Here is a 10,300-nt window from a genome sequence, read left to right as displayed (position 1 = left end):
ATTCTATTGGGATTAAAATGAGCATAGTTAACTAAACAACTGTTTGTATAAATTCCTGACCTGTCTAATTCTAATTATGAGATTAGTGAATATATAAGACTTTCACTACAAAATATTCCTAAACAAAAGAGCACATGTTTAAATTTATTCCTATACAAATAAAAGATCAGAGTAGGGATCTGTCAATTACCAAAGATACTTTTATGTTAAAAGTTTGATTAATGAATTATGTAAGATGAAAATATAAGTATTGCTTTTTTTATTTTGCTAATGTAAAATGTAATATTGTGCTGGGATTTTGTCGGAGGTCCTTAGGGGTTTTGTAGTTAAATAGTTTTTTTTCGGCGATAATGGTTAAAGAATAAAATGTTTTTAAACTATATGTTCATCACCATCAGTGAATTTTTAGTTAAATGTATGCAAAATATTTACTAAACAGCTATATGATTTAGCGGTTTATGAGCGTTTTCCGCGTACAGCCTCCTGGGGTGTACAAATAAGTTAGTTTTCCTTAGTTATCACGCAAGCATGATCCATGTCTCTGATGTAAGCGACAGTTTACAATTATTTGTCTTTAAAAAATATTAAGGACTATTAATAGTTTATAACAACAAAAGCACATGCATGATATTGAGAATACGTAGTTGCAACGTTCTAGTTAATGACCCGTCATAAACAGTTGGTCGCTGCGTAGTAATTGGAAAATTGTTATCAAAAATAATAAAGAATATTTGCCACTGAATTAAAGCATTTACTTATAAATTTTCATTTATGCTTTTTGTTAAAAAAATATGGATAAAGTTATTATTTTGAAGGGTTTTCATACCAGAACTATTTAATACAGACGTACGTAATATGCCTAAACCTGATTACCGCGGCAGTATGACGTCACGGAGTAGTGATTTAAACAAAAATCAAGAATTTTTCAGAGAATTATTATCTTTACAAATTGCAGATATGAAATTAAAGAATGAAAATATTTTCATATTGTAAATGTCTGTGATGAGTGATGAGTCAGCTTAGAAAAAATCAAAGTACTATTTTTTGACCTGATTACCGTGGCAGTATGACGTCACGGAGTAGTGATTTAAACAAAAATCAAGAATTTTTCAGAGAATTATTATCTTTACAAATTGCAGATATGAAATTAAAAAATGAAAATATTTTCATATTGTAAATGTCTGTGATGAGTGATGAGTCAGCTTAGAAAAAATCAAGGTACTATTTTTTGACCTGATTACCGCGGCAGTAAGATTTGACAGACAGTTATTAACATTGGGTCGGCATAGCCTCCCCAAAAATGATCTCATGAGCAGTGTCAGATCCGTGATCAAAAAGTATCTTTTCCATGCTTTTTATGGCATTCTTCGCTACAAAGCTATAAAGTCATCTTTTCTATATTTGTTGAAAGCTATTTTATATAATTTTCTACCGTTTACCTTGAACTAACTCGGAATTGTCTATGAACTTCTACTATATTTCTATGTAGGGCGAAGCATTTTTTGCCCTACGCAGATTGCGCATGCGCGAGAAAATTCTAATTCCGGTCGATTTATCATAGCAACCGCGTCGTAAAAAGGTCTATTTAGATTTTATCGTTGAACCAAAATTTAGGGTAGAAATGTCCTAATTTCGTTCATTTTCTCATGATTTTGGCTATTGAATGTTGATAGTCCTGCAACATGTACACATAAATCAATTTAATTTGTTCTTCTCCATCGTGACAACCTCTGCATTACTTTGAGACAGATCCGAAAAGAAGACAGAAGTATAATTTCCCTGTTTTTACTCACTTCACTTCACTATATGAACTACTCACAGAAAAACATGGTGAAGAAAGACGAAAAGACATTTTAGTTTAACAATATTTTGTCACGGGTCAATTTATTGATTATATTAATTGTTCATTTTGCCGTGCCCTGTTCGTCTTTTAGACGCGGGAAAAGTATACTTTATGTCCGCGCATGCGTCGATTGTCGTGTATGTCTGTCTCATGAGCAATTTTGTGAACTGATTTTGTATGTCCAATCGTATGAAAGAGATTTGAGAGAAAGTTTTACATTGGTTTTTAAAAATATTGTTCATTTAAGATTTAAAAGAGAAAAACCAAGACAGAAATATCAATATTTAATATTTAATTAGGTTAATAAATGATCACGAATTATCAACCAGAGGTCAACTAGATTCAAATGAAAACTTTATCACTCACAAGAATTAATCGATTTTAACAGGTCTATTAAAATACGCTACATTTCCTTTCTTTCAAATCCCGCAGACTTTCCTTCTCTAGGTCACTTTATCTTTATTCTCTTACGAGTATAGATATATTGAATGTATTTATTTTGCAAATTCTATTTATTCTTATGTTTATCTAATAGAATTTGTTTGGAAATATCTTATTACTAAGTTATTTTCTTTCTTTATTGAGCCGCAGTGGTAAGATTATTTACATTTCATTACTTTAATTAAAAATTGATTATTATTTGCATCGCTGAATTGTTGTATTGTTGTATTTATGTATTTTTAATAAGCTTGTATTATAATAATACATTTATATTTTCAGGCTTTTTCTTCGTATTATCTTCATTAAATTTTTGCGAACCTACGCCATGAAATGTAGTTAATTATTCTACCCTGTGACAATTTTATTGTATATTTTGTACATGATAAATTTACACAATCTAACATCATTATGTAAAGGCATAAATATAATCTACATACAAAAGGGTTGGACCAAAATTTAGGGTCCTCCCCTTAAATTAGTGATGGATGGATGAAGCGTTTTACTGATTTTAGGTCGTGAAGTTTCTTGTGGGATGAATTGTCCTCAAAATTGAGGGATGGAGTGCCTGGGCGCGAGTTCAAATAATTATCAGTTTTCAATCAGAAAAAATAACAAAAGAAAATTTTAGTCATATGAATATATATTTCGGAAGAAATAAATCAACAGTTTTTTCATGACACTTTACTTTTTTCTTTAAATCATCATACTTATCTTTCAGTCAATTAGACGAATAAGGACATGAGCTTGAACACTCAGGATGCTCTAATTTAACTTTGTCTTTCAGCCAGCATGAAGCGCAAACATGCTGAGACAATCTAGCAACACCTTTTATAACAGTCATATGAGGAGATTTATGATTACATTTATTTCTTTGGTACTGACTACAAAACCAAATCTTATCAACAATATCTGATCTGCTTTTTTCAGCTCTGTGCTTTACATTTACACCTTTCTTGATAACATGACTTGTCAAAATTGCTGACTCAATTAAGTGCCTTCAGGGATGAGTGAAGTGTCTTGTTCCCGATGATATTACTTGTCTAATCCGATTTGTTTTCCTATTTAATTCGATATCATGTTCCAAAATTAAACCAATTTAATATACGAACTTCTTTAAGTATGCATAAACAGAACAGAGGCCGAGTCGTTACAATGCGAAGTGTCGGTGGGACGAATCGTTATAAATTTCATTCGGAACACCTCGCCGATAACGTAGAAGGCCGGAAAGGTGCTGCCGAACAAATTTGTGGTTTAAGCACAACAACATAATAGCTAAAACATGGCCTTTGTGGGGCGTATGGCTGTGCGAATGTCAAATGGCGTGTCAAGTATGTGTTACTAAATGATTTGTACAATAAAACAATATATTATTTATGAATGTCGCATTCTCGTGCGGTATTGGCAACCAAGGTCAATGTACTACAAGTGGGTGGGGTAAGAATTCCGATAAAGTTTTATTAGGAGACCAATTTCTCGCCTTGACCTAATGTGAACCACTTTAGTAAGGGAGTTTTAGGGACTTCCCATTGAAAAGAGCTTTCTACAAGTTAAAGTGTGTCTTTTGCTTGTATTTTCTGGCCAAGTCGTTTTTAGGACTCCGGGTTAACTCGGCCCTGAGTCATCTCGGCCCGGTACGTACTCGGCCCATAATTATATTTTTACAGGTAATGATTACGTATATGAATGTATTGTATTTTGATCTTTACATTCATTGTTTCACATTTTCATGTTTATACTTTTGTCTTATCAGGTCTAGGATTTCATGATATATCCTCAAGGTACTTTATACCGGGAGGTACTTTGTACCGGGAGTGTCCAGATATTACAAACAATACTTACATAAAAAAAATATTTTGTATGCAAGTGTTTTTCACATTAATTTCATACAAAATATAGCTTTTTTTGAAGAAAATTCAAAGTTTAAATAACCCTATTCACATAAATGTGTTTTACGTATAGAAACCAGTAATATTGCTAACAATTTGGACCCATCATGATATTTTGAATGTGTGTGCAAATGCTTATCAAATTATTACCCTTTTACTGTGTGATAACTGATAAATATTGAATAGAACTTTAGTATCATTAACAGTAATGGACCATTTACATATGTTTTTTACTTTTTATTGATTGCTTAAAAGTCATTCCTGGTATTAAGTACTTAAAAACAAAAATGGCTGCCACTCATATGATGTTATTAACAGAACTATCTTTTTGATGTATAGTTAAAATTTCTTTTGGATGATTGTTATTTTCATCAAAAAATGGTACCTCCTACAGAAAATAACTATTTTATATTAGATTTTTTTTGTATTACATGATGGTGGGCCTAATAAGGCTTACACTCCCGGTAGATAGTACAACCAGGATATACGGACAGTCTGTAAATTTTTGGACGATCCATAATTTTACAGATTTTCTTATCTGTAAATTTACAGACATTAAGTAAGAAAATAATAGAAGTTGCGTTAAAATTTAAAACCGCAGGTTAAAATGAATAAGGTTAGGTATTTTACGATTAAATGTAACAGTATGTTAAGAATCAGAACAGTTTGATGACTTTCAATTTTCATTTTTTACAAAAATTTCAAAATCATCATACAAAGATGAAACTCACCCCATTACCTTTGTAAATATAAACAATCAATAAAACAACTTGTCTAAAGCTGCGGATTTTATTGTAAAACTAAAAACAGCAAATTTCACATTGAATATCTGTAAATTTATGGATTGAAAAATCTTTAAATTTCTAGACTGTCTATAAATTTACGGACAGTCCATAAATATCATGAAATCCTAGACCTGCTTATATCTGGGACATTTGTGCCAGCTTGAACTGCCTGGTGAAATAGTCAAAATATATTGACGTGCCAAAGCTTGATTCTGAGATATTTTCGTTCTGGGGCAGAATCTCGCTTTAGAGGCGAGATATTGCCCAGACACGAAAATAGTACAATATCTCGTCGCGCAGTACAATTAGTTGGACTACCTGGTGAAAATGCTCAATCAGGTTTATGACATAGAATCACAAACACTTGGGGTCAGATCCTGCCCCCCAATGTGATACACCCCTGTAAACACTATCAAAATATTTTATTATTCAGTGTTTCTGCCAGAGCGCGTTTTTGGCGCACTATTTTCAGCCATGACGCAATGAAATTTAGTTAGTGCGTATTTTGTGACGCAAGAATTTCACAGTCGCTGATTTCAACACAAGTCAGATATACAGGCTATAAACCGTCAATTCAGTATAAAAATGTACGGAATGTTTACCGTGGGCTCCACTATAATTTTAATGAGAAATGAAATTTACCGGGTCCGTGGTCCGGCATTTAGCCAATTTCAACTGGTTAATAAACGCTTGCATTTATACGTTACTGCATATATTGAAAGCGCCCAGACAAAGTTATTTATTTTGTTGTCGTCATATTCTGCGAACGAATAACTGTCTGCTGGAAAATTCAGTCTGCGTATATGTTAGTGTTCATCTGTGCTGTTCTACAGAAATAAGAAACTTCGAAGGGAGCGATAGCGACAGGAGAATGTTTCTAATTTCTGTAAAACAGCTAAGGATGAACACTAACATATTTAGTGTCAAGCTTTATTTGGCCCTTGATTACGTCACTAGGCGGTACTATGAAGCACTATGAAAAATAGAAGGCGACTATGAACGAATTTCAATATAGTATCGACTTTCTTTCTTCTATGAAAATTAACACACATAATTTTTAAGAAATACAGCGTTATTATTGGATGACAAATAATCCAAAATAGCAGAGATTGACCAATTTCTTCACGAAAAATATACAAAATATTGTAAATAAAACTTATAAAGTGTTACCTGTTTTTTTTTTTACATTTTTGTTAAATTTATTGGCATGGCCCTTATGAATTTGAAATGACCCCTAAAATATCATACAGGGGGTCATAAAAGACCCTCAGAAAATCAGAGCTGGCAGAAACACTGATTATTTAAACATGAATGGGACATCTACTACAACGTTAAAACTGGTTTTCAAACCATCAAGTCTCAATAAAGTAAAGATTGCAGACTCCAATATGTTAACAATCCAACCAATACACGACCTGAGCCTAGCATATGTTTGCGCTCTTGTTTCGCTTTTTGAGTCGGGACCAAACACTATAATTCTTTCACAACTAAACTTTTATCAAAATTGTCTCTTTTGGGAGACCCGATATGACTGTCAAATTCAAATTTTTATATTGTGCATTATATACAATAAAAAAACTTGGGAAACAACACACTGTGCATCTTGGTAATAGTTTTATTACCAATAAATGTCTTTCAAACGAGCGCTTGCAGACAGCTAAGACATGACGGTATAATGCTCGAGTAGTTGAAAGCATGTACACCGTTTGGGTACTGGATTGACAAGCGCTCCACGCAGAGCTGGGAACTCTTCTCGTATTGCTTGGACAGAACGCAAAATTTACTTTCAGTTTTAATTAAATGTTGATTTTCATATTAAAAAGAGATGTATAAATGTTTATTCTGATTGCATTTAGGAGATAATTCTATATTCTATTGATTAACACCGGAAAAGTCACAGTAAGGTTCATTTAATAATGATTGATAAGGTTTTATTAATCTAGGGTACTCGTGTTTACATTTTGGAGTCTGCAATCTTTACTTTATTGAGACTTGAGGTTAACCTGTATTTTTTCATATATGTAAAAATTGTTTGAAAACCAGTTTTATCGTCCCATTCGTGTTTAAATATAAAAATATTTTTGATAGTGTTTACAGGGGTGTATCACATGGGGGGGGGGGCAGGATCTGATCCCCAAGCATCTGTGCATAGAATATCATATTTATAGAAAAATAATTAATATGTTTCTTTCTAACTTGTTTTGTTTATTAAGCACTGATATATGATATTAATCAAAAAAAAAAAAAAAATTGGTTATCTTTAATTCTAAAACTTTGTGCCTGTCATTGTTAAAACAAGTTATATGTCTAAATTGATAGAAACTTTACTTTCAGTATTAGAAAGTTCTATGTCCAATTCATCTTATCACCAAACTCAGACAGGGACATTTGTAATATGAGTAGGCATGCAAGGTTCAGTGTCCAAAACACTTTCTAAGAATTATTTTCCGTTTCCCCATTTTCTAGAAACAAAATATTTGAAGTTCATAAAAATTATAGTGTTATGTAAAATTCTAAATACAAATGTTTCCAACAACTTCATTATGCTCTAGATAATTGCGCCAGTACCTTTATTCTATATTTTTAGATTAAATATTCAGTTTGTAGCTTTTATATTTTGACATTTCTTTGACACTGAACATTATACTTTTTAGTTTTCTCTGAAAACTGAATGAAATGTATGCTGACAGGTGTTGGCGCAATGAATTAGATCAAGAAAAAGTTATTTAACCTATTTTGTTTAACACTTTGCATGTGTAACATACTTTTTAAGGACTTCAAAAATTATGTGTTATAAAAACATGATAAAGAGGAAATAATTTTTACAAAAGTGACAGTAGCCAAATATTTTTCTTTCTGTTTATGTCACATATTATTCTCAATAAACAAACAAAGATTAAAAGAAATATCTTAATTTATTTTCTATAAATATGATATTTTATGATTGACATATGCCCGATCGGGCATTTTTACCAGCCTGTAAAAAGTTAAGTCACAAATATTTTCAGACATTTAAAAATATATTTAGCTCCATGCTTATATGGATATTTTAAAGTTTTATTGATCAATGAAAGTATGTGAATTTGTAGAGAAAGGATTAATTTACAATCTGACAGTCTGATTGAAGTTCAGAATCAGATGTACTTAAGTTATTTCTTGCATGCAGATTCACACATACAAAAAAATACTTACAGCGTGTTAAGAGTTTTAGAGAAAATATTTCAATTGAATAATATTGTTTTTATCTAAACTCCATATGTTACCCTTAATAGAAAAACTCTAAACCTGTTATTACTCTGAATATTACACAAATGTACATTATATTTGCAAATAAAAAACCTATAATTTTTTTAACAGGGACTTCAAACTATATGGGAAAGAAGTGGCCAATTGTAAAGAAATATGCTGTTGTAGAACTGGCACCCCCAACACCTGCTGAAGTTGGAAAGGCATTTGGGGAGTTTGCAAGTTTGATTGGAAAGGCAAAAAAAGGAGGGTGGAAAGACCTCACAGTATTTGTATGTTGATTTATCATTGCATAAATATTTATCTTATTATCATTTTAATTTAAGGTGAAATTTAGTTGCTCAGACTACAAAATGGGACACATCTAGAATAATTCATATCCAGATGAGATTATGATATATACTTAAATTGTTCTACGGTGACTTTTAAAGAGTTCATGCTTGTTAAATTACTATATTTAAAGTAGTTTAAATACTGTTATACATGTACTTAGAGGGGAGTCCGTGGCCGAGCGGTTAAGGTCGTTGACTTCAAACCACTTGCCCCTCACCGCTGTGGGTTCAAATCCCGACAGGGACTTTGGATTCTATCATGTGAGGAAGCTATCCAGCTAGCATACGGAACGTCGGTGGTTCTACTCAGGTGCCCGTTCGTGTCTGAAATAATGCACGGAAGGGCACCTGAGGTCTTCCTCCACCAGTAAAGCTGGAACGTCGCGATATGACTTATACTGTGTTGATGTGACGTAAAAACCCAAAACAAACAAACATGTATATATGTTTTTGTTTTTTTCAGCAAGCAACACTAAACACAGTTGTAATGTTTGAGGTGATATTATGGTTTTTCGTTGGAGAGTGTATAGGCAAGAGATCATATGTTGGTTACCCAGTGAAGGTTCCTAATGCAGTACATAAAGAAATCTCTTACACATAACATTATATATAGTTCCAGTGATCATTATTTAAACTAAACATTTCAGGAATTTTGACAGCAAGAAATACTTTTAAAAGATAAAAAGGGAACAGTGAAAATTTGATTAGTATTGTTTTTTATCTTAAAAAAGAATTCTGATGTTGAAATTTATTGACATGCTTGTTTCACAGACAAATTTAGTGATGATTTGAATTCTTTTGTGTAAGTAAATAAATTTAAAAACAACTAGTATTATGTGTTTGATATATTTTTATGCCCCCGCCATATAATGGCTGGGGCATACAGTGTTACCCTGTTTCGTCATTCTGTCATCATCAGTTTTCGTTCGTTATCTTTGTAACGGTTGCACACATTAACTCAAATTTGGCATATGGATATGTCATGAGAAAATACAGGTCAAGTTCGAATTTGGTCATGGTTCGATGAGTTTTGGCAGAGTTATGCCCCTTTTCTTTGAAAATAGTATGAAATTTTCAGTTTCCGTTCAATATCTCCCCAAGGGTATTACACATTCAACTCAAACTTGACATATGGATATGTCATGAGAAAATACAGGTCAAATTCGAATTTGGTCTTGATTCGATGATTTTTGGCAGAGTTCTGCCCTTTTTCCTTTGAAAATAATATGAAATTTTCAGTTTCCGTTCATTATCTCCCCAAGGGTATTACACATTCAACTCAAATTTGACATATGGATAGTCAAAGGAATGCACAGGTCAAGTTTGAATTTTGGTCATGGTTCAATGATTTTTGAGAGAGTTAATATGAAATTTTCAGTTTCCGTTCATTATCTCCCCAACAGTACTACACATTCAACTCCAATTTCACATATGGATACGTAAAAAAATGCGCAGGCCAAGTTCGAATTTGGTCATGGTTCAATGATTTTTTGCAGAGTAATGCGCTTTTCACTTTGGAAATAAATTAAATATGAATTTTTAGCTCACCTGTCACAGTGACATGGTGAACTTTTGTGATCGCTTTTCGTCTGGCGTCCATCCGTAAACTTTTACCTTAAATGACATCTCCTCATAAACCGCTAAGCCAATTTCATCCATACTTCACAGGAATGTTCCTTTGGTAGTCAACTTTAAAAATTGTTCAAAGAATTTAATTCCAAGCAGAACTCTGGTTACCATGGCAACCGAAAGAAAAAAGTAATTATC

The 10,300-nt window shown here is 32.3% G+C and overlaps 1 protein-coding gene across 1 annotated transcript; it reads left to right on the top strand.

Moving 5' to 3' along the window:
- Positions 1-3,454: 3,454 nt before the first annotated feature.
- Positions 3,455-9,363, top strand: LOC132720397 (ATP synthase subunit g, mitochondrial-like). The gene is made up of 3 exons (XM_060704525.1): positions 3,455-3,612; positions 8,313-8,473; positions 8,997-9,363. Exons 1-3 carry the CDS (start codon positions 3,564-3,566, stop codon positions 9,132-9,134), a joined length of 348 nt encoding a protein of 115 aa, XP_060560508.1. The 5' UTR covers positions 3,455-3,563; the 3' UTR covers positions 9,135-9,363.
- The last annotated feature ends 937 nt before the right edge of the window (positions 9,364-10,300 follow it).

Source organism: Ruditapes philippinarum, unplaced genomic scaffold (assembly GCF_026571515.1).
Source record: "Ruditapes philippinarum isolate M1 unplaced genomic scaffold, ASM2657151v2 ctg6716_1_1_1_1, whole genome shotgun sequence".
Classification (NCBI taxonomy): domain Eukaryota; kingdom Metazoa; phylum Mollusca; class Bivalvia; order Venerida; family Veneridae; genus Ruditapes; species Ruditapes philippinarum.
This window is presented reverse-complemented; position numbering and strand designations above follow the sequence as displayed.

Bases quoted from the DNA above. Each gene is read 5' to 3' on its own strand.
- LOC132720397 (XM_060704525.1), top strand. From the start codon at position 3,564: ATGGCCTTTGTGGGGCGTATGGCTGTGCGAATGTCAAATGGCGTGTCA. The intron at 3,613-8,312 runs GTATGTGTTACT...TTTTTTTAACAG, and splicing joins AATGTCAAATGGCGTGTCAA to GGACTTCAAACTATATGGGA. The intron at 8,474-8,996 runs GTATGTTGATTT...TGTTTTTTTCAG, and splicing joins GGAAAGACCTCACAGTATTT to CAAGCAACACTAAACACAGT.